Source organism: Pogona vitticeps, chromosome 2 (assembly GCF_051106095.1).
Source record: "Pogona vitticeps strain Pit_001003342236 chromosome 2, PviZW2.1, whole genome shotgun sequence".
Lineage (NCBI taxonomy): Eukaryota > Metazoa > Chordata > Lepidosauria > Squamata > Agamidae > Pogona > Pogona vitticeps.
The window spans coordinates 135180959-135205460 of record NC_135784.1 but is presented as its reverse complement, the minus strand read 5'-3'; the positions used below and the strand labels follow the sequence as shown (position 1 = coordinate 135205460).

The 24502-nt window shown below is 41.1% G+C and overlaps 2 protein-coding genes across 6 annotated transcripts in view; one reads left to right on the top strand and one right to left on the bottom strand.

The window, feature by feature from the left end:
* The window catches only part of LOC110085191 (unconventional myosin-XVB), a 70667-nt gene extending 61393 nt beyond the window's left edge, over positions 1 to 9274 (top strand). Inside the window, exons 44-48 of the mRNA XM_072990542.2 lie at positions 267 to 388; positions 1227 to 1360; positions 2828 to 2961; positions 4979 to 5119; positions 5351 to 9274. Of these exons, the coding sequence (XP_072846643.2) occupies positions 267 to 388; positions 1227 to 1360; positions 2828 to 2961; positions 4979 to 5119; positions 5351 to 5416 (597 nt within the window). The 3' untranslated portion in view covers positions 5417 to 9274. The remainder of the gene's footprint in view (positions 1 to 266; positions 389 to 1226; positions 1361 to 2827; positions 2962 to 4978; positions 5120 to 5350) is intronic.
* RECQL5 (RecQ like helicase 5) overlaps positions 8438 to 24502 on the bottom strand; it is a 55026-nt gene continuing 38961 nt past the window's right edge. For 2 of the 5 annotated variants that reach the window (XM_072990537.2, XM_072990536.2), the window contains 12 exons: positions 23614 to 23832; positions 22738 to 22834; positions 21623 to 21659; positions 20926 to 20984; positions 19478 to 19551; positions 17532 to 17625; positions 16388 to 16528; positions 15459 to 16090; positions 14832 to 14910; positions 13198 to 13449; positions 11823 to 11895; positions 8438 to 10370 (listed from right to left, as the gene is read on the bottom strand). In XM_072990537.2, coding sequence (XP_072846638.2) covers positions 10270 to 10370; positions 11823 to 11895; positions 13198 to 13449; positions 14832 to 14910; positions 15459 to 16090; positions 16388 to 16528; positions 17532 to 17625; positions 19478 to 19551; positions 20926 to 20984; positions 21623 to 21659; positions 22738 to 22834; positions 23614 to 23832 — 1858 coding nt within the window. In that variant the 3' untranslated portion in view covers positions 8438 to 10269. Of the gene's footprint in view, positions 10371 to 11411; positions 11614 to 11822; positions 11896 to 13197; positions 13515 to 14831; positions 14911 to 15458; positions 16091 to 16387; positions 16529 to 17531; positions 17626 to 19477; positions 19552 to 20925; positions 20985 to 21622; positions 21660 to 22737; positions 22835 to 23613; positions 23833 to 24502 lie in introns of those variants that run through there. The other 3 variants (XR_013542024.1, XR_013542025.1, XR_013542026.1) reach the window with 3 other exon arrangements.

Below are 24502 nucleotides of genomic sequence, written 5' to 3'. Positions count from 1 at the left end.
ACCTATCATGTTTGACTTTTTAAGAGTTTTGTAAGTAGCTGACATGTTCCTCTGGACAATGTTTTATACATTGCCTGTGAGCATTTGGTAGCTTCCCGTTCCCATCTGGCTCCATTGGCTGGAAGCCCAGGACTCAAAATCTCAGTTGTTTTATTAAAGGGCAGTTTTAGTTGCATAAGCTATCAGAATGTGCACACTTTCTGCAGCTAAAAAACGGCATGGGAAGAGTGCACCACAATGCAAACTCTCTTGTGGGTTATTCCCAGGTGCTGCAGAATTATATGACAGGGAAGCTACTCTTGCATGACACGGGTCGGCTGCAGGAGCTGGTGGGTACCTTAGCTGTGTTCCAGCACTGGGCCAAAGGAGCTGCATCAACCCCTTCCATGTAAGTCGTTCTCCCTGTCTGGGGATGTTTTCAAAGCAGACCTGGGTAAAGTGCAGCCCGAGGGCCACATACGGCCCGCAAGCCGTTCCTGTCCGGCCCACCGGTTGCCGCTCCAGTCCGGTGTTCAAGCACTTGTTCAAGCCCAAGACAGACTGGATTTCTCTCACTGAACAAGTTGAACATCAAAACCATTTATAACTTTTTGGTCTAAAGTTGATCAGTTGCTTATCTTTTATTTTTAAGTAAAGTTGGTTCGGCCCCCGAACACAGTTCAGATTTTTCATGTGGCCCCCTATAGAAATTAATTGACCACACTTTAAAGGAACCCTTTCATAAACTCCAATTACTTGTGTGGACCAGCATGTGGGATTTGGCAGGGACTTTGTCAAGATCTTGCGAAGGAGAGAAAAGACTGTGTCCTTAAATCCTAACCTGATCGTCCCAACTTTCCACCTCTTCCTTCTCCCTCTTCTGGGTCCCTGAGCATCATCCTGCAACCATTCAGTGATTATATTTTGGGCGGCCTATATTTGGGTCTTTCTTCTTAAAAGTAATTTCCCAAGCTTTGCTTCCTGTTGAGAGTTCTCCAGTCTGCTGGGGCTCCTTTCTATGGATATTTTCTTTCCAATGCAAGCAGCAGGCACAGGCCTCCTAATCTGGATTGGAAGCGAGCATATACAGGGGCGGTGGGGTGGGGGATCCACTTGGCTTCCAAATTTTCCAAGCTGGGAGTAGTCCTGCCATCTCTCTGTGATTCCTGAATGGTGTTTGAAGGGTTTCCCTTCAGAGTCCAGCAACAATGCATAGCCATGCCTTTGTTTCATGTGTGTCTAAGTAGGCAAGAGCTGATCAACTACATTCCTGCTCCTGTGGCCCACCTCATCAGCCTGGAGATCATTCAAACCTCTGTTTCTTATCAGCTGAAACATGGGAAACACCTTCAGCAACAGGAGGCAAAAATAAATTTCATTGGTGAGTTCTACTGCACACTGGGGGCCGATGCAGCTGACGTAGAGGTCTATCTGTGCTCAGGATTTCTGTACTTCACGACTGGCGTTATGTTGGACAAATACAACCTTGCATGCTTCTTTAACACTGTCTGTGGAACATGCCCCGTCCCTGTTACTAATTTTAGAGGCGGTTCTCCTATAAAACCCACAATTTCAGTTTTAGCATACACATGGTGTGCTCGTGTGGAGCACTGTGCCAAGGGAGCATGTTTTTATTCTCCTCTGCCAGAGGTCCATTTACTTGGCCAATGTGGAATCAATTCATTGGAATTGATTCTGCATATGTGAACACCTCATTCTCTTTTAATTTTTTAAAAAATTCCTGCTACCAGAGAGCAGGGATTTGAAAATAAATAAATAAAAGCACCAGGTTGGCTGAAAAAGCCAGTGCTTGCCCAATCACACACAAGAGACCATATTGCTCACTTCCTGCCCACTCAGTTGCCCTCCCTCTGTCTGTCCCTCACTGCCCACCCCAAGCTGGTCGCCCAATCGGACCCTGGTTCATCTTCTCAGCCACTTTCCCACCTCCTTGGTCACCCACCTTCGCGTCCCTCAGGCACCTGTCCCCTGCACAAACACCCCATCCTCACCCCTTTCCCTCTCATCCTCCACCTCTCCCATTCCTTTCTCCCCACTGCCCCCCCTCGGACCCACCTGATAGGAGGAGGCAACAGCAGCAGGGTGAGTGTGTGTGTGAAAGAGAGAGACTAGGCAGCTCTTGCCATGCTTTTATCTGCACTAAAAAAAGGAATTTCCAAATTTCAAAGCCCCAAGGAGAGTCAATAAGCCCTCCCTTTCCTTATTTTATACTGGAGTTTGAAAACCTTATTTCATGATGTTAGATAAAAAGTGCAAGCAGAAACAACAGTCCGTGCCATGACCACTTTACAACTGGCAGCTTTTTCTGCATCAGCTTTGCTATAACTGTGAGACAGTAAAAATGTGTGTAATTGTAGATTTGGAGAGCAAAAATTGGACCAACCAGTGTGGTTTTAGTTGCTGAGAATGTTGAAGAGGTGTGTCCTAGAGCCACAGTAACATCAGCAACACTTAGCCAGCCTTTTTTTAACAGCAGTGACAACCTTGATGTAGCAGTTCGTACTGGATGTAGTTCATGCAAAGCAAAGCGTGCTGCTTATATAGCGCTTCAAGCACTCTCTGGGCAGTTTACAAGTTAATTATGCAGGCTACACATTGCCTCTCCCCCCCAGCAGTGTGGGTACTCATTTTACCGACCTCGGAAGGATAGAAGGCTGAGTCAACCTTGAGCCGGCTACCTGGGATTGAACCCCAGGTCGTGAGCACAGTTTTGGCTGCAGGACAGCGGTTTAACCACTGCGCCACGAGGCAGGGTATTGATTTGTATATTGGTTTTACCTCTGTGGCTTACTGTTATGATGCCCACTTCCCATTTCTTTTCTCCTAGAGCACATGGTCCAGCTGCCACTTTTTGACTACAATATGTACCCAGTGGAGAGAATGAGCATATCTGGGTTGCCCATGCCGTGCTTTGTAGGAGTGAACCAGGAGCAAATCATTGTAGTGGATGAGAAATTCCAGGTATGCCTCTGGTAAAACCCCAAGCTGAGTAGTTCTTCCTTTAATCTCATGAAACCCTGAACAAAAGAAAACCAGGGAAAAGAGCCTGAGTGGTAGGTGATGCAATTTGGATCATCCTCCCTTGATTTTTTAAAAAAAGAACTCCATCCCTGTTTGTATGGGGGTCCTAGCCATAAATCTGCTGCTGCTTTTGTGATGCAACCATTGCTGGATCACATCAAATGTTAGACCTTCTGCACAGAAGGTAGCCAAAAAAAATTACATCAAATTGCAGGACAGCTGCCCTCAGAAAGAAAGCTGAAACTGATTAGATTTTGGTTCAGAGCTGAGGAATGCATTTTTTTAATTACTTGTGCACATAGCCCAGTATTACCTGCTGCCTGACTCTTTTAGCTGAAGATGCCAGGGATTGAACTACTTCTGCAACCAAGGCATGCACTTTACAGCTGAGCACTGTGGGGCATTTTTAACTGTTGGCAACAATTCCAAAGAATAAATTGAGAAGTGCACTGTGGCACAGGCGTTTGTGAGCTATGACAGATGTAGTGAGCCACTGATTGTTTTTTGGGGGAACAAGAGTAGGACTAGCTATACGTAACGTGTGAACATGGATTTAAAGCCCTACTGCATCCAACACCATTCATACAATTGCATAAATGTTTTAACAGAGTAAGAGCAACTCCAAGGATCAGGATCAGGATGGGTCCCATTGCTATCCCTGTGTAGATTAGAAGACTCATGCCTGCCATCCTGAGGAAAGCCCCTATAGCAAAGATGTAAATCAGCCTGGATTCAGATCTCAATGGAAGGCAAAGAGTTAGACTCTCTTCCTCTGTATCATGATCCAACCTGTTCACTGCCATTCTTGGTGTAGCTGGTATGTATTTCTTTTTTTAAAATGGGAAGGAAGTCACCTCTACTCTGACTTGCAGGCAATGGAAATTTAGTGGCTCCATGAACTAAAGAGAACATCTCATCTGATCTCAAGATAACATCTGCATCTGATGAAGTGGGCTTTGGTCCATGAAAGCTTATGTCACAACAACGTAACCCATTTTAAGGTGCTATGAGTGCACTTCAGATACATTAATGATTGGGTTGAATGGGCTAATCAACTTGAAAATCAGCATTAGTATTTTGTGGCTACTAATACACCGTGCACTCTGTCCTGAAGTACATTTTGGCACTCACTATGGAAGCAACATTTGAAATAGCACATTTTAAATACTACTGGAATAATACTTCATTATTCTTAAAACAATGTTTTTATAGAATTCAGATTACAGTAATTTCACAGAAACCATGAGCTTCCTTCTAACTATCAGTGCAGCTACATCATTTGATATTACATGGCAGATATCTGCTTTACATTTTGAGAAAACAACATCTCTTAAAATGCATTTTTAAAGGAAAGGGGCATAGAAGGATGAAGTGTATGTTTCTCTTGTAGAAGAATAAATTGCTTTGAGTTGCCCAGAGGTGCCACATGAGATGTGATGCTATTTGAATAATTAGCAACTGTGTATGAAGCTTTTAAAAAAGCCAAATGAAGACATGGAATCTGATTTAGGATCTGAGGGAGCTTGGAACTATTTTCTGTTCCCCCAGGAGATCCTGACTGGATTTCCCACACCTATTTGCATTAGCAATTATGGTAAAGTGCTCTTTCACTCCATTGCAGGCAGCAGTCACAAAGGGGTGTACATTAAGGGGGCATAACATTAAAAGCTTCCCATTCCCCCACAGGAAGACCGCACACACACACTCCAAATCAGGTCCCATACCCCTGAAGTTGGTGTTTAAAAGGCCATTCACACAATTGTTGATTACTTGGATGTCTCATATAATGTGGCTTCACTTAGAACTTTGTCAGTAAATGGTCCTTTAAAAGTACAGAAGCCGTGTATGTGTGTGTGGGGGGGGGGAAGTGGTGATGACAGGTCACAGGTGAAGTGATTGTTTTGTTCCTCCACTGCAATCCCCTCGTCCTAATGGCAGATTGCTTCCCCCTGCCCAGAAGCTGCACTGCCAAATTCCACTGAGGGAGATCTGCTACATGCGAACCTTGCGCTTGCTGGATGAATTTGGCTCTCCCGGCCTGGAGGTTAACTATGGCTCAGCTGAAGATCCCAAAACAATTTGGTTCGAACTGAAACAGGTAATGGTGGTGATAGCCATCTCTTCTTTTCTGCAGGAATTGGCCCTGGGCTTGCCAGAATGGTCCACCAACAACTCTGGCCAAAAACGCAGACAGGCGTTTATAGTTCTAAACTACAGAATGATGTGTTGCTTGTGAAAGAGTAAGGGCACTAATGTGGTAATGTATGTGGGAAATACAGACAGATGGCATGTGAGTGGATCTGTTTTATTTGTGTTTGTATTTTGACAGGCGAAAGAGTTGTACCATACAATTGCCATCATCATTGCCAAAGAAGCAAGAGAGTCAGTGGTTTAGAAGCAGCCCATGGAAGAGCCAAGGAATGTATTTTCTTCCCCTACCTCTGAAGTAATTAATTCTCCAGTTCCTCTGTATATATGTACCACATATATCCCATTTCACCAAGCAGCCTTAAACTTTGGCCCCCTACAATAGGTGTAGCACCAGTGCTTCCTTTTACATTACACATCATGTATCCAGTGAAGCTGCACATCCCTGTCAGCTTTTTGGAGTGACGTGTATTTGCTGTAAGAAGAACCAGATTCACAAAAACAGTGTGGGTTCTCACTCCATGCTTGTACTGAAAAGACTTAGGCTAATACTCCATCTACAGGTTGTTATGGTATTAGATACTTTTCCTGGGATTTTTTTGTACTAAGGTACAAGACCTGCCGTGACAGAAGTGAATCTCTCTTTGATGTCAGCTTATTTAATTAGTGTTTATATTTAAACATGTTTGAAAAAATTACTATTTAATTGTAATTAAGTAATAACATAAAAGTATGGTTTGAATCTTAAATCAAATACAAGCATGTTTCTTCCCAATGGGAATAGCAGTAAAAATGCTCATTAAGATGGGCAACCTTTGTGGGGATTCAGGTATGACTAAAATATACCTCAAGTCAGAGGTAATTTTAAAAACAAAAAATTAAATAGGGCTCATAGAATTTGTATGTACTTCGAGCAGATTTTATGAGATAACACGCAGCCACTGAAAAGTGTTATTCAAAAATAAATTTCTGCATATTTGAGGCTAACAAGGGACTCATTTAACTTTTTGATGAAATGAATGCTCAGTAAGCCAATGCCAGTTGATTATAACTGTATGTTGCTCCTCATAGCTCCATAGGTGCTGAAGATAACATGAAGGGACTGTGGTATCTTCATCAGCACAAACATTTCTTGCCAAACCCCAAATATACTGGTTAAAATACCAACATAGGGGGATCTTAGGGTTAAATCCAGTTATGAGTACTAAGCAAAATAGATTGACTGAATTAATGGGACTTTGGTAAGTCAACACTTATATAAGTCCAACTGATTCAATGGGTCTTGCTTTATTTGGGAATGAAAGCTGCTTGAAGTCCACCGGCCTTCAGACAATGCCAGGAGATTTCTAAGCAGCCATCTGGCCTGGCAAGTCCAACCTAGAAATGGTCAGGCTGGGGGCTTAGCATTTCCTCAGTCACAGCACAGAAACTGGGTGGGTAGGTGAAGCAGCAACCAATGCGATTAGTAGGCAGTACTACATATATAGACTGGCTTGGTATGAATTAGAGATGGTGGTATCCGTATAGGAATACCCCCACACAGCTGGACTTAACGAGGGTCCGGCCCCCTGGGGCCAGACCATCCACTCACGCGTCCGGCCACGCTCTCCCTTCCAGTCGCTCAGGAGCTCCTTTTCAGCTGGCCACTCTTCAGCCTGCCAGGAGTGGCTAGCCAACCGGGTGCTCTAGAGCAGTTGGAAGGAGGAGCTGAGCTGGCAGCAGCAGCGTGAGTGGATGGTCTGGACCCAGGGGGCTGGACCCGCGTTAACTCCAGCAGTGCAGGGGTATTCATATCATATATGAATACAAATACCCCCATCTCTAGTATAAATATTAAGAACCTTGCCATTCTCTCTTGGCTAGAGAGCAGAGTAGTACCTTCTGTTTCTCTCTTTAAGATTTCAGCTGCTAGTGACAGATCTCAAAGAAGCGGGACTACACAGCACACCACCAAGATTATATTTAACTACAAGCTGACATTCCCACACACCTGTCTATTCGTACCACTCAAACGACTAACATCTTGTTTAATTTCTTGGCACTTAAAACACTTCTCACACTAGCATGATTCTTAGGAGTTTTTAAAATTCATGTGAAATCATATAAGCTTCTCAGTTTGAAATAACTGTGAATCTATCTGTACAATTAGGTGTATAGCTGGGCTGGATAGTTCAGCGGTTTAGGTATATGGCTGGGAAGCAAGAGGTTGGGAATACAATTCTGCCCTGCACATCCTTGAACAGCTTGCCTTTGTTGCCTTGGGCAAGCTGGAGTCTCGAGAAAAGGGAATGGTTCTCTATGTTCTCTATATAGAAAACCCTGGAAAGGGTTGCTGTAAATCAGAATCAACTTGATGACACATATATTATTATAGTTAGGTGTGCAGGTGGTTTTATACTGCATCTTAGAAGTTTAAACTTGCAAGTAAATTCAGTCTCTTTTTTCACTTTGGATGGATGTTCTCAAAAGGCTTTCATGGCTGGGATCTGATGTTTTTTCAGGCTGTTTGACCATGTTCTCTAGAATACATAGTTAAAAATATATACAGTGGTGTCTCACATTAATTCATTCCGCAAAAATCACTGCAGAACAAAAACGTCGCTATGCGATATTAAAAAGCCCATAGAAACTCATTAAAACACTATTTATGTGTTCCTATGGGCTTAAAACTCACAGTTCAGCGAAGATCCTCCATAGCGCGGCCATTTCTGGTGCCTCTTAAGCGAGGAATCCGTCCCAGAAAACAGCGGGCGGCCATTTTGTTTACCCAGCAGCCGTTTTGAAACCGCCGATCAGCTGTTTTAAAATCGTTGCTTTGCGATGCTCGGTTCCCGAAGCAGGGAACCGATCATCGCAAAGGGAAATTCCCCCATAGGGAACATCGCAAAGCGATTTCGTCGCTAAATGGAGCGATCGCTATGCGAGGCACCACTGTATTTACTTAGGGTTGCTTGACCGTGTGTGTGTGTGTGTGTGTGTGTGTGTGTGTGTGTGTGTGTGTGTGTGTGTGTGTGTGTGTGTGTGTGTGTGTGTGTGTGAGTGAGTGAGTGAGTGAGTGAGTGAGTGAGTGAGTGAGTGAGTGAGTGAGTGAGAAGTGTATTTACATCAATTGAACAGGCAGAAGTCTGCCTGCCATGGCATAAAATTAGATTAATAACCTAAAAGAAAGTCAGTTCAGACTTTCTAAAACCACACTAGGAGTCACAGACTTCACTTACCTTGCCATTCCATACAACTTTGTCAAAAATAATGTAAGCAGCCAATGGAGCACATTTTACATTGATTTTATTTGCAGTTAACTAAGCCTAGTTCCCCAAGTACAAACTACAGTATTTAGAAGACTCCTCTCCTTTTGGTCTGTGAGCTTCCAATCAGAAAGTTCAACAGCTCCTCAAGAGAGAACTAAGGCACAGGTCAACAAAATGCAAGCATAAAAAATGCTGTTCCAAGCAGGAAATCTTAACCTGTTTTCAGTTCTAACAATATATAAATAAAGCAGCATCTTCCTCACAAGCTCTGAGCAGTTTTGCCCACTGCAGAGTCATTGATTAGCATCATATTGGAGGTACAAGTGCAGCAATATGGCTTTTAGAATTCACTTTTTTAAAAGACTGCAATATTTTGGCTGTTACCTTTTCCAAATGCACATCCATTTTCAATAACTGGTAATTCAAAGGACAACATTCCATGTTGATTTTAAGGCGCATTTATGGAACGTTTTGTGTATGCATGTACGTCTCTAAATGCAGCACACATTTTACACAGGTCCAAATGGCAAGGGTCCAGGACAGGACCTAGTTCCTTGTCAGATATCAATAAATCTGTAGACGTATAAATAAGAATAAATCTTCAGGCATTCATTGGAATTACTTGTCAGTAAAGCTTATCTCTATGAGCTCATTATTAAGGGGTTACTCTGTACCTCAAATAAAAATGCAAGATAAATAATGCAGTGTTACTGTACAAGAATGCATACTACTGCAATTGCATTTCTCCTTAAAGATATATTACGCTTTTCCTATTACTGTTGTAGATATTCATGCAAATGCCCCTGCCTCCATAACGCTCTAACCGTAATGATACGTGCCTCTTCCCTATACAAAAACAAGACCATACTAAAAACTAACATCTGGAGATGGGCCGGGGTGTTAGCCCACAGCCTCTGTTTATTCCTGAGGTTTCACAGAAGGAGAAAAATCCTACCTTGAAAGCTGTACATGCTGATGAGTTATAATAGCCTTTATAAATGAAAAGCTCTGCACATTCCTGTTCCTATTAATAAAAGCTTGGAATTAAATCTTGGAGAGCATAAGAAAAAAGGACTTTCTACAACTTTCTTCTTAAAAAACAGACTCTTCGACCCTAACAACATATTACATAGAATCTTGATGACCACTGTGGACTGAAGGCTAATAGACATGGATTCGAAACTTTGCATGAAGGCAGGGCATTTGACGTGGCCATTTGGTGCGACAAAGCAGAAGGCAGAGATCCACCACCACCACCACCAAATTGGGTTGAATGGCTCTCTTCAAAGCAGCACCCTCTTTTAAAAAACAAACAAAAGTCCTTGGGTTTTGTCACATGTAGTTTTCATACAACCTTGAGTCGAATAAAATAAATATTTCAACATGTTAAGAGAATATCAAACAGGAACTGTCCAAAACACTTTTCCAGAATCTCCTTCCAATGTCAAACTAGACAGGAGAGCTCGTCAAACTAATGTGCTCTGGAACAAGTTGCTCCTACAGCACAGAAACCCTGACAGATGCAGGTGTATGTCTTGTATTTAAGGCTGCTCCTGGCGAAAAAATATAATCCACCTCAACAAACATTGGGGCCAGAGAATCTTGGGTGGCAGCATGATTCCTAGCCATATGCACAAATTCAGATCCCTCACAGGACACCTAAAGAGAGGTGTGACATATATCTGAGAGCACACCAAGGAAACATTTGTTGTGCACCAAAACACTTCTTCCTAGGAATGCTCTCTGCTAAAATTCCCCCCTCCCAGCAAAGCACACCGCCAGCGAAAACTCTCAGAGGACCAGGGGGTCCAGCAGCTACAGGAAGTAGAAAAGAGATGCTGCATTTCATGGGTCATGTTTCCAAGCTGGTCAAATTCTGCCAATCCATCTCATTTTCACACTTGCTCCGGTTTTTGAAAAATGCTCTGATCAACTTCTGTGCCTCTTCTTTCACTGCAAAACAAAACAATAATATCCAAAATGAGCATCTAAGCATGCTTGTCACTGTTTGCTGTTTACTCCCCTCTAACATGATCCTCAACCCACCAACTGGCCTCCAAGGGGAAAAGTCTGCACTAGCCTCTGTCTCCACACACACTACTTATTTTGCTACCAAATGCTGATCATGTACTGTTTGTATGCATATAAATGGAACATCTTCCACTGACAAATTTTGTCAGGAGTTCATTCAATTTTGGAGAAGGAAATAGAGCACTTCTCGTAACTGAGCTGACACTGGTAAAGGCGTGTAAGAAACAAGAATGGCCATAGCTCAGAGGCATGTACTAGCGCTAAAGACAGTAAGTACACACATATTTAAAAGATCGAACACTCAAAAATAGTAAACAAAAGCAACACTAAAACCATATTCAAAGCAGTAAGGCAAAACAATCCATTTAAAAAGCCCACTCAAGCAGCCAGTTATTAAGGGAAAGCTTGCCTAAAAAGAAAGGTCCTCTGCTTGTGAAAGGACAGCAAACATAAGGACAGGCTGACTTCGGGGGGGGGGGGAGAGTTCCAAAGTCTGGGAACAGAGAGGGCCCTCTCCCATATTCTGGCAAATGCACCTGTGAAGGTGGTGGAACTGAGAGAAAGGCCTTAAATTATGAAATTAAGTTGGACAGGTTCATAAAGGTAGACACAACCCTTGAGATAGCTTGGGCACAAGCTTTTAGGGCTTTTTGAATGGTGCCCAGGAACAGATCGGCAGCCAGTGGAGCTGCTGTAACAGGAGGCATGTGATCCCTGTGACCAGTCCCAGTTAGCATTCTGGCTGCCGTGTTTTCGACCTGCTGAAGTTGCTGAATACTTTCCAGAGAGAGCCTCATGTAGACAGTTTAACACGAATCTCGCTGGAATGTGACTAAAGCATGTGTCACTGTGGCCAGATCAGACCTCTCCAGAAACTGAACACCTCCAGTTCCTAAACCTTATTGTTATTCAGACACAATAAGCACAATAATGTAAATCACAATGACAAAATGCCACCATTACCAAGTGGCTGCTGCTTGTATCCAATATTTTGTGCCAATAATGTGACTTGGTGTGCAATTATGAATACAAGTGGTGATTCGTTGTTGTTGTTGTTTAGTCATGTCCGACTCTTCGTGAGCCCATGGACCAGAGCACGCCAGGCCCTCCTGTCTTCCACTGCTTCCCAGAGTTGGGTGATTCATTAGTTAGTGGCAATTCACGGCTGCAGACATAACCAACAGGATTAAGACCACAATTTATATATTTATAAACAATTTCTTCAATCACATTAGCTTTAACATTCTCCCTGCTCAGCTGACAGATTTTGGTATTGGTCAGACAGACAGTCCTGGTATAATGATGCTAGGACAGATTTAAACCACACAACACAAGGCAGAGGAGACTCCTTTCCATCATCATCTGAGAACTCACCCGTCTTACGAAGAGGACTCTTGTCCGCAGCCAGCAAGTGAGAGAGGTGCCGGGCAAACCCTTTAAACAGATCCTGTCAGAGGCAAAAAAGAGCAGCACTAACCAAGTGAAGTTCTCTCTTTCACTAGCATTTGATTGTTGTGTTTTTGTACAACATGTACCAAATATACTAAGGCATCTTATTATGCCATAATATTATTGCCTCATGAAAAGATTTGTACAGAATGTCAAGGTATGTGTTGCACAAAGGAAAGGTGCATCAAAATTTTATATTTTCTATGTAGAGAGTGCTAAAATAATTAAGGACAGTGTAAAAAAAATCAAACTGAAAATGCAGATTGTGGATTAAAAAATGAGGTTTGAACAGCTGTATGTTAAAGGCAGGAAAATAAGCTAGTTCTCCATCCAAAGTCACAGGGAAAGCAATTTCAATGTAAAAATAACATTGCCTCACAAAGTAAGTAACTTGATACCTCATAGTATCTTTCCTAGCAAGCTAACTCTTGAGCATGGATATGTACGCACTAAGAAAACCAAAACATTGGGGGAGGGGGGGGGGAGTCATAGACTATTTTAATCCTACAGCATTGTGATACACGTATAGTTAATTGGTGCCTCCCAGATTATTTCATCGGCTCTCTGCTTACTAAAGAAAGTTATACCCAAGGAGATTTCTATGGAATCAGTTTGCTCTCTTAGCAGACGTTCAAGGGAACAAGTCAAAACCTAAACAAACAAGTTGCTTGCTTATGAGTTTGCAAGGTTAGTAAGAGTAATATAGTGCTTGGAGGTCATCGTTGGAGTATCATACTTGACAGGTGCATCTGACCTACTGAGCTAACTCTTGAAAAAAGTGATAAGCAAAACTCTTAAGATACTTGGGTGGTATTAATGCCTCACAAGATGCAACAAATTGTCCTGCAACTGAGAACAGTACACTCAAAGAACCAGCAGAAGGCAGCTTTCACAGCTATTGCTCCTCAGTTATGGAACATTCTCCCCTTGAATGCTTGAACAGTGCTAGCACAGCCTTTGGGGTTTAAGATCTTCATTTGTATAGTTTCTGCTTTGTAATATTTATCTTTTTAAATGGCTAACATTCTCTAACATTTTAAGAGCTGTAAAATGTTAAAATATCCCAAGGTAGGACACAAGAGGAACAGTATAAAGCCATTGAAATTATTAAATATTTTTAATATTGTAAAAATATTTAATCATTTCAACGGCTTTATACTGCTCCTCTTGTGTCCTACCTTAGGATAGTGGGCAGGATATAAATATCAGACATATTGTGGAAAGGGCCGATCAAATTTAAAGGGCAGCAAGGAAAGAAAATAGCAGTTATAGTCTCTTCCAACTATGGCTCATAACTCACCTTTGAAGCAAATTTGCCACCTTTGTAGAATGGAGTCAAATATTTTACAACAATTTCTGCTGTTTCCTTAAGTGACAACGCCTTTGTCAGTGGCTGGATGATTTTGCTGGTTCCTTCCTTATCAATGTGTGAAAAGTTTGGATCAAAAGTGACTTTCTTTTTCACTGGTCCACCATCTTTTGCCTCTGGTGGCAACACTGTGGAAGACGTGCTCATCATCCTCAGCCTCTTTTCAGCAGGACTCTCGAGGTCCTTAAGAGAAGAACAGGGGCCCATGAAAGAAACATCAACTCACCTGTGTCAAGGACAGGGACTTTCTGCAGCACAAAAAGAAGAAGATGGAAGAGGCACTGGGAACGCACAAGAGGATTACAGGAGGATTATAATGTGTAATCTAGTGATTCCAAAACACGTCTTCATCTGAAAATAGCCATATTGAGACCTATTTCATAGGAACAATGATCACAGATCATAGATATCTACAGATCCAGTCTTTTCATCTACTTGTAAGTTAAAACTTCTGGAACATTCACCACAACTTTCTCAATGTATAAAATTTTAGAACTGGGAGTTGTTTTTTTAAATATATTGTTCTGATTCATTTTTCTTGGGAATACCTTGTCTCCCTATCGACTACTATAAAAAAAAGATAATAGGAAAGGTTTTGAAATAACCAGGCCTTCCTCCAGGATAGTTTTATAATTTACAAGAAGAATGAAAGGAACAAAAATTACAGCAAACCAAAGGCAAATCAGCTTTGGAGCCAAACTAGACAACAAGAGACACCAAAAATGGTTCACAGGCAGACTGGCAGACCTTCCTGTCTGTTTCGGATACCTCAGTGACCTAATTATAATCAGGTCAAGAGGCAGGAGCTCCCTGAGAAATGCCACTAGAACATCAATGATTATTAGCATCTAACTGACCTCCAACAATTGCTTTAAAATCTCAGATTACTACAGAAATTATTACAGATTGTTAATTATTGATATCACTTTTTCGCTATGTCACCTATGGAAGACTATGTGATTAAGTCATTTTTATAAATTATTTCTATCTTCTTTTCTATATTAAAAGTCATTAATATATTTGACTGAAGCCATCTGTTTGATTACTGCTGAAGTTCACTTATGCTATGCCGCAGTTTTACTGTCTGATCATCACATTCATCTATGGGTGGATCATGCCAACTCCACCTTCTACCTGCAACCAAATGTCTGCTAAACATATCAGCATGTTCTCTTTTACTCTCCAAAGGACACTGTCTCTCTACAGCCGCATTCAATCTAAATGCATTTGCCCAGTTCTGTGGAAAGAGAAAAACACCATCAGGCATTTTTGAAATTGCACTCACCTGGGAAAGGAAAGAAAGAAATCCACACAGACAGAGGGTTCCATGGGAGATACACTAAGATCCAACAAAGACAGGGATCTTTGCCACTTCTTGACATCACCCTCAGTCATGTTTCTACACCCGTATTCCAGCCAATACACACCCTGGCCCCTTTCTACTGGCCGTTGAGTGCACTCTCTTCTCATAAGCTCCTGCCAAAAATCTTGTGCCAACATCCTAGGTTTAGATCAGAGATAATGGAACCAATAAAGGGAGACTTTTAATAACAAGAGTAGCTCACCTCAGTTGATCCTGGTCTCTTTCCATTAAGGCTTGTGTGACTCTTGGCCATCTCATCTTCCACCAAAAATTGAACATTGCTTGAGAGAGGAATAATGAAACAGCTCTAAATTATTAATGGCTTTTATTTTTTTTAGAGAAACGCAAACAGAAAGAAACACCAACCCAATTTTAAACACTTTTGCTGAGTGGCTTTCAACAAGGTAACCCATGGCAATGGTGGTGGTGACGAATCCCATGTTTTCAAATAGTGGACAAGTCCTGCAACAGTTTCTGCAACTACTGTTACACTGAATCAGATCATCAACACAAAGGTCATCTTGAACCTAGGCTTGATTCTGCAACTCTTGTTTCAGATCTAAGAACACTTGCATTATTATAGCCCAAACACAAGCCAAGCTACGCATGGCTTTTCCACTATCATCTCTACTCAACAGCTTCTGAAATGGCCTGAATCTAAGTATACCATGACACAGCAGTTACCTCTGAGTTCCAATATGAGTTCCTGGAGGATCAGAAAAGTCTGTGGAACTTACGAACCATCCCTCCTTCTTCTTAGACAACTGTACTCTCCCTGTTATACTCCTACCAAAGGGATACCAACTGAGAAGCACAAAAAACATCTCACCTTGGTTTTTCAACAGCTGAATTTAAATATGGAGATACTGCTCCTGAGGTAGGACTTTGCAAAGTCATACTTCCTTCTTCCTTCCCAGAGTTTTGTTCCCGTATCTGTGAAGAGCTAGCTTTTTCTTCTTTGGAGACAGTTTCTGTTTCCTGAGATGGTGTTTTTTCCTCACACAGTCCTTGGGAAGGAAACTGAAGTGGTTCACTGAGATGACTGTTCCTCCCTTCTCTCAAATCATCCTCCAAAGCTAAGGCCTTAGGTCCTGCTTTGGGAATGGAGAAAAATTTTGCAATGTTCTGAGATTCCTTCCGAGCTGCTTCTGCCAGCATTTGCTGCTTCTTAGTGGGTTTGCCCTTCTTAGTGGGACTGACTCCCAAGGAGGCTATGCTGGATTGTCCTTTCTTCTCGGGGACTTCATCTGTATTTTTGCTGACTTCTTTGGTTGCTTTCACCTTTTTCTCAAGTCTGTCACTGATGCCTACAGACTCAGTGGCAGATGTAGTCCAGTTTGGACTCATCTCCTCCTTCACAATATGAGCTTCGTTGGGGTCTTTGGTAGCCAGAACATCTGAAGCAGACTGGAACACACTAGATGTCTTTCGAAATCCAATCCCCACTCTCTTGGGTTTAAACTATATTGGAAAGAGATGAAAGACCACCAGATGACTGGACTTTTCTCTGGGCATGTAAAATCAGAACCTAGACTATCCAAACAGAGATGGGCTTAGGCTGACACTGTTCCACATTACGTTTTTCCTATATGGAAAGTATTAATAGATAGCAGCAATATGGAAAAGCCTAAGAAAGAAGAAATTATGGAAGTGAAATCTCATAGCCCCTAGGGGAAAGGCTGTGATTGGAAGAGCTTCATTAGTATTATGTAATTAAGAAACACTATTTATGGTTTAAAAGTTCTCATCTCTACTTACTGTGTTCACCTTGGATGCCTGGAAGTACTCATCATCAGCTGTTGCAGCTGGTTCAGTTTTCACCTCAAGACAGCCATTGACACCTGAAGTAAGGGTGGAATATAGTTCCCCCTCTTTGGAAGCTTTGTTAATTTCCGATACCTGCATAAAAGAGAAGAATTGTCCTCAGGGATCCCTATCACTCACGTAGCATTTTTTCTGAACACCAAAAGCAGCACAAATAGCAGCTTACATGTAAGGAAATGTTCACAAGTTATACTCCTTTTGTCCAAATGAATTACTGTAGAATTACTACTGGGATCAATTTCAAGTAGAGTTATTGCTTGTATTTATTTCAGTCATTCACCTCTTGTTTGCATATTTAGCTCCTCTTACAACACAGAAGATAGGCTGATCCCCCTGCTTCTGCTGAAACAAACTAATGGAAAATATTCCCATAATGCTTTTGTCCTTTCAAATATATATTTTAGATAATAGTGCATTAAATATATATATAAATCTATATTCTACTTATAAATGCAGATTCCAGATGAAATACAGAAAATAGCTAACCAGTATAGAATCTGTAACATTGCAAATAAAATCAATTAAATTCATTGGACAGATCAAAATGTTGTAGCCTAAAACAAGTTAGCCAAACAGACCCAAGGACAGCATTTCCACCACTGGGAATAGCTATGAAAACACCCTCTTTTCTGGTCACTATTCCCCTCTTAACTTCTGATCATGAGACACCACGAGAAGAGTCTCCAACCAAAACAATCCAGATCCTGGTACAAGGAACAAGCATTCTGTCAAGTATTCAACTAACAGAGTAGTAGTTGGAAACTTGCAAGCAGTTATTGTCTTAGATCTAATTGCTTTTTTAAAAGACCAATGTCTCCAGTGCAATTAGGTCTGGTCTAAAAACCTTATCCTTCCTTGATTCCTATCATCCAGAAACAATGGCCCCATAAAGGTAAATGCTAATTCTAATAACTATGACAATAGAACATAAAGTCTAAGTTGTGTTTCTGCTTTACACACACATGGAGAATATATGCAACTACTTTCTTTTGTGGAGGTACACATTTTAAGAAGTCAAGGAATCGAGGAAAAGAACCCAAGTCTATTTTGTCCCTTGGAATCGTCATAGGTTTCTTACCTTCTTTAGAACATTTGCTTTGTACAGGTTTGCTGTCTTACTAATCTGGAATGCCTTATATTCCATTTCCACAGCCCATGCAACAGGATCCGAGCTGAAACGAAGGACAGAGAATGATGATATTATTTGTCTACATTAAACCAAAACCCAAACTAGAATGAAGCTACCTTGCCATTTTTCTGAATTTTCCAGTGTAGAAAATATGCACACAAAGATGCATATAAAGATAATTTTTAAAAATGCATTATATTAAGGAAACTGGCATATTTTAGATAATAGTGCATTAAATATGTGCACCATAGGAGAAGTTTACACAAAAATGCTTAATAATTTCATGAGGGCATGTACACAAGAACTTTAAACTGATATAGAAAGATGCTGATACAAACATAAGATTGAAAAAAATGCAAAACTGAAAGAGTAATCAAAATTGACAAATTTGTCTATCCCTAGAAGAATCAGCCTCACATTCCCATCAACCATGGCAGGGTGCATTTCTCCAATACCAGAGAACACGCTGAACATTTTTCAATAAGGGTTGGAGCTGGCAGAACAGTGATGCCAGCATGCAGGGTAAACATGACTAACTTAAATCTATGACTGGGAGAAAGAATTGAAGACAAAGGAGGAGAATTTATTTATTTTATTTATTTATTCTATTTATATCCCACCTATCTGGTCATATGACCACTGTATTCCTCCTCTGAAATATTTCTGGTCTATTGCATGTTTTATTGCACTTTCACATGGATATCTTATTTTCTGGTATCAATACACCACACACCTTGTTACTCTCTGGTGGGAACAGAACAAAACTGCAACTACGAATCACTGGAAAGTTAACTAGCGTGGCCGTGTGCTTTAAAAAAATAAACTAAGATACACATTCTTGTCCCACCCTCTGCCTCCGCATCCCCAAATTTACAATGTAATGTAAACATGACTGAACAAATGTCTATTTCAGCTTATGTACAAGAAATGAAAATCCCAATCTTGTCACTTCTGACAGTAACACGTGTTGGGTTTTAACAAAAAATGACATTTGGCATGACTTGCCAATTTTAACCTACAAGCTTAGAGCAGTTTTCCATAGTTCAGAATATGGCAACAGTATGCACATTTCATTTTTTGACGTTATTTATAGCCAGCTGTTCTAAGAAACTTTCCCAGGGCAACTTGAGAACAGAAATAGAGATACAATAATAGAACTGAAATAACAAAGTGATAAAAAAAAATTTAGAAAAACTAAGCACCTAAACATTGGTGACTGGTTTCTTTGCTCTTATAACTATATAATGAAATATGGGTTAAAGTGATGGAATTTGCTGCTGGCATCCAATTCATAGAGTAGTTGCTAATGAACCATTTTAGTTAACAGTAATTCATTCTAATAATCTTGGTGACCTTATTGCTTTGAATGTGTTTTTGGTGTTGCTTTGTTTATAGTCTTAGTGCTTTTGTTTGATCTTTTTTAGTATTTGTATACTTATTGCTTTTAGCTTTAATTACTGTCTTTTAATTATGTAAGCCACTTTGTATACTCATTGTTTCTAGCTTTAGATATTGCCTAATGATCTAAGCCGCCTTAAGTCCTTTTAAAAGAGAAAGGCGTTGTAAAAATATTTTAGATAGATAGGTAGGTAGACTGACTCAGTATGGATAGAATGCCTAGACTTGCATGAATTTTCTGCTCCCTATTTCCCTGTGACCGCAGAGGAATGAAGACAGACAGCAAAAGGAGATACTGTGGGGAATGGGAGGCTTGCAAATGGATCTTGCATGGCATATGAAGTGAGGGCTTGATGATCAACATAGGCAGATACAATGAACCTGCCAGGCTCAGCAATGGTTCCCACATTTTTTTGCATAATAAGTAGCATGTCTGTGTGCATGCATTGGTGGGGCAAAAGGACTCAAGAGAGACCTGTGTGGTTATAACTCCATACCCATCTCTTGTTGGTGCTGCTTGCTGGTTGCTGCTGAGTGCTTCTTCCAGCATCTTCAGGCAGTGTTCTCTAGCCTAAAATTGAAAGGAGACAACACGGTAGCCTTAGAAGGGAAGCATTAGCCCCAAATCTGCAGTCCCGGGGCTGGTATCTATCTTTTGTCTTCCCAAGCTTTGTTTTTCCTAAAAGGTGGCCCATCCCTAGAGTCCAATGAAATAAGTGTATCTTTTACTGGAGCACTGGCCTGATCCACCTGTAGCCCTGCCTAACAGATGACCCCCACATGGTGGTGTGCATTTCCATCAAAATATATAGTTTTCATGATGATGCCCCTTACTTCATATAAACAAGTAGCCTATAGAAAAAAGCCATACGCTAATCAGCCCTTGGAAAGCTGTAAAACAATATGATTTGGGACAGAAGAAATTAGGCTAATATGAAGGATTTCTTAGGAAGGAGTGTGGAAACTAGAGTGCACTGGGATGAAATGCAAGATTCTTTTGCCTCTTCTGGGAGAGGGCATGTCTAGTGGCAGAACCAATAAAAATCTCTGCTCACTACAATGCAGATTTGAATACCAAATCTGTATCAGTAACATGCAGGAAAAGTGGTGTACATGTGCAAAGCTTCCTACAGTAGTAGGATACATGTTTTACTATTACAGGAAGTAGGAATGGGGGAAAACATTCTTAAAATCCTTCTGTTATGAAAGTCAGCTGATATAACCGCTCTTTCTTCTCTCAAGACTAAATATAAATGAGTTTCTTTTCCCTGTTTTCAGTTCTGAGCTGTCTTCTAATATTACTTGTTCTTTCTGCAATCTCTGCAACATATTGGTGGTGTTCCTCAAACACCGAAATTGAAACTGGAAACATCCTTAAGTTACTCCTATTCTAGTACTCCATACAGCTTTAAGATTATGGAATACACTTGGCAGAACTCTTCTTCCAATGGTGGAATAAGTAAACTTCATACAGCTGCAGTCTTTCAGTCCCAAACCAATCCTTGTGAGATGCAGAAGCTGCCCAGAGTGCATAAATATCTGGATTCTCAAATGGTGGCCCCTTTCCCATTCCAGCAGGGGTGCTTTTTTCAAAATGTGGAGAGGGACACTTCACTGCACTGGCAGCAGCGGAGGGGAGAAGAGAGATGGAGAAAAAAAAAAGCTGGTGGTAGAAAAATATGGGGTGTGGGGCTGGGTGGGTGTCAACCTACTTGTTGGCTCTGGCTCTACTTGCCACCTGACCTAACTTTCTACTGACCTCCCCTAATAAGTTTATTGGCCTTTCAGAATAATGATTTAAAAAAAAAAATCCTTACCCTTTTTACTCCTTCAGCACACTTTCTGTTGTGCCAAACGTTTGTGTATTGTTCCCCATTTTCAGCATCATGACTTGAATAGCTGGAAATAAGGAAATGACCTACACCAAATTCCCCTCACTTCTTACCTTCACTGTGATCCGTGCAATTTTCCTGCTGGCTGCATCCTTCAAAGGACAATCAGCATCTACCATGAGACACAGATACACAAACAACACTGTCACTCTCCATGTTTTCTGTTATGGGGCCGAATCTCTTGCATATGACAGAAAGATGACCTTTGATTATATAAAATATCAAGTTTGCCATTTCCCATTATTCCTCAGTTTTCCAAATGTCTTTTGTGCTATTCATGGTGGTGTCCACATAGCTTGTATAATTAAGATGCAAGTACCATAATAAACATATTTGGAAATTAAGTCCAACCACTGGGGTTCAGTTAGGTTTTCAACATGACAGTTATTATCACTGACAAAGCCACCCACAATATTTATGTAAAATAAGGAATAGGCAGAGAGTTACCTAGCCAACAGCTTTGGCCAGAGTTGAGAGTAGATACAGTGATAAGCCCACCCTACTGGATCACATTAATGTTGGACTTCAATCGAACATAACATCCTGAGCTCTTTAGCTCCCTGTACAGGTAGTGCTTCATACTCTGAATAGTGATCCATCATCCATTAAACATACTTCAACAAAAATGGCTCAATGGTATAAGCAGCCTATATTATATGAGTTGTAACATGTACCAGTGCAGATTTCTCAATCTAATGGAACAACAGAAACTTGAATGACCATGATCTATGAAATAACACAGAAATTTACCTGGAGGGACAAAATTGTCCTGTTCTACTTCATTACTCTGAAACAGATCAAAAGAAGGGGAAATCTGGGATATAAATAAGAAACTATATAAAAGGATCAGGGGAAAGCAGGTTTGATTCAGCATCTGAAATCCATGCCATAAGCACTGAGCATATCTCCCATGTTCACCTTACTGCTCTAAGCCAAAGGTGGCTATCTCTTCACTAAACATGGTCTGAAGTACAACTTGAGAACAGTACCGTATTCGATTTTCAGCACATGGAATGACATTTATTTGTTTGTTTGTTTGTTTATAATATTTTTTAGCTGCACCATTACCAGTGGCTTCTGGTTTTGCAGGTGGTTTTTACCCTTTTGTGGGTGTATTGCACAGAGTTGATTCCAAGACTGGCTGCACAACAGACACCCTGAAAAAAGGGCAAAACCCAATTGTGCAGTTGCTGTTCTGCATATGGGAAATCCAAGAGTACACTATCTTAAGTCTTTAATGGATTCTTCAAAGCATATGAAAACTGAAGCAAATTGCTTATCTCTCTCTTTTGCTTTTTCTGTGTGACAAATCAGGGCCCAGTGAAACCCATACACTTGCACGCCATACTCCCCAATCCACACAGACCGGTGCTGACTTCAGAAAACAACTGAGCAGACAGTGTTCTATTCACACAGAAAGGATGGTGAATTGTATAAAAATGCTTAAGGATAAGAAGAAAAACAGTAGCACTAACAAAAATGAAACCTTAACACACACACACACACCCCTTTGAGTATTGTGAGGTAGAGTGCTGTAAAAATAGAGAATAAATGGTATCACCCTCTCTCACACAGAACAAGAACCATGCCAAAATGTAGACAATATGGACTAGGAGCTCTGCAGAAACTGAACAAGTTTCCACGTTTAGCATTACATGACTTAGATCTGATAGCTTGCACCAACTTAACTTATATCTCCTTACTCTACTTACATTTCCCTGCCTACATTTATTTCCTTTACAACAGAGCTGGGCAAACTGCAGCTCTCTAAATATTTTGGACTATAACTTTCAGCATTACTGACTGTTGGTAATGGTAGCTGTGAAGAATGGGAGGTATCTCCTGCAAAAAGGCTATCACCTTACCTTGCGCAACATCATCTGTTTCTTGTAAAAGTTACTCCATTCCTTTTTCTGATTGTCATCATTAGGTTCACGCACACTCCCACCATCTTCATCATATCTGAACAATAATCCAAAATAAATTGGAAACTAAACAGGAAAATCATATTAAGTGACTTCAAGTTTTCAATTAGCATCAAGGAGTGCTTGTTTAGCAATTGTTTAGCAATTACCTAGAAGTTCATATCAAGACTTCCTTGCAAGCTGGAATTTGGATGAAAGATGGAACCTGAATTATTACAGCTACTGATTTTCTTGTAGGCAACAGTGACTTCTGTATTCCCTGACCAAGCCCATGCTGCATATTGTTGATCTGCCCACACAAGGCTGCAAACATGAATGAATTCAACAGGTACAGGAGCCACAATGACAAACAAAAATGGATAGCAGTTGTGTTTACTGGGAGAGGGAAACATAGCCTCAATGTATTCAAACATTTGGACTTAATCTGTCCACCTCATGCCAAGAGAAGAATCATCAGTCAAGAAAAATACTAAATATGATCTGGACAAAGTTAATTAAGCCCTTTTAGATCACATGGTTCTGCCAGGTCTTTGCACAATTATACTTTGCGGATTAGCTCTTGCTCTAGCTGATTTATGAAGGGACAGTGGCTCATGAGATAATTCCTCTAGCCTGTGCATTTGCTGTAACTGGGAAGGGAGGAGAGGGCAGGATTCTAGACTTTTGTCTTCAAGTTTGAGAAATAAATACACAATAGTCAGAAGCAACAATTGGACTATGCAAAGTGAAGGAAATATGAAGGATCTTCACTTTTTCAAACAAACAAAATTGCTACAGCTTCTGTACAGCCAGGTCAACTTCCCAGCCTGTTTTTACCTGCAGCAGCCTCTTCTTCCTCCTTCATACAGGTCTGGGTCACAGGCGTTCCAAGCGGTAGTGGAGGGCCCAATGCAGGTTCGGCTCCAGCTACTGGTGCTGTGCTCCAAAGCTTCAACCTGCCTCTTCACAGCTGCCGGATTCTTACAGAAATCACAGCACTTGTTACATTGTGGAATGGCATCGCCAAAGAAGCTGGCTATGGCAGCGTGGCGGCAACTGAGGGGCAAGCAGAGAGTTGCATTGTTTGAGACAAAAGGGGTGGCAAAGAGGCAGCTCCTTGGCCCCACGTGGTTAGGCAAATCTAGAGAAATGCTGGTACTGAATGTACAAATAAGTAGAGGCTAAAAGTTTTAATGCTTACTTATAAGGCCCTAAACGGTTTAGGACCTCGATATTTGGCGGAACGCCTCCTCCAACCAAGGTCTACCCGGATCACCCGCGCGAGTCAGGAGATGAGGCTGAGGAGCCTGACGCCGAGAGAGGCCCGGAAGGAGAAGACACGAAACCGGGCCTTCTCGGCGGTGGCTCCTCGCCTCTGGAACAATCTCCCTCCGGCGATTCGCGCAGCCCCCACGCTGGGCACCTTTAAAACCCAATTAAAAACATGGCTGTTTATTCAGGCCTTCCCTCCAGCCAACTCTTGATTTTTTTCTTACTTTTCCTTTTTATCTTTACTGCTGTTCTTGTTTGATTATTATGTATTTGTCTATGTTTTTTTATTTGATTTTATATTTGGAAGCCGCCTAGAGTGGTTCGGTGGGCCAGATAGGCGGGGTATTAATTAAATAAATAAATAAATAAATAAATAAATAAATAAATAAAAGAACTGTCAACAGTGAGGATAATCTGCTTGTCCAAGTTTCCAAGTCATTGTCCTTTACTGGCA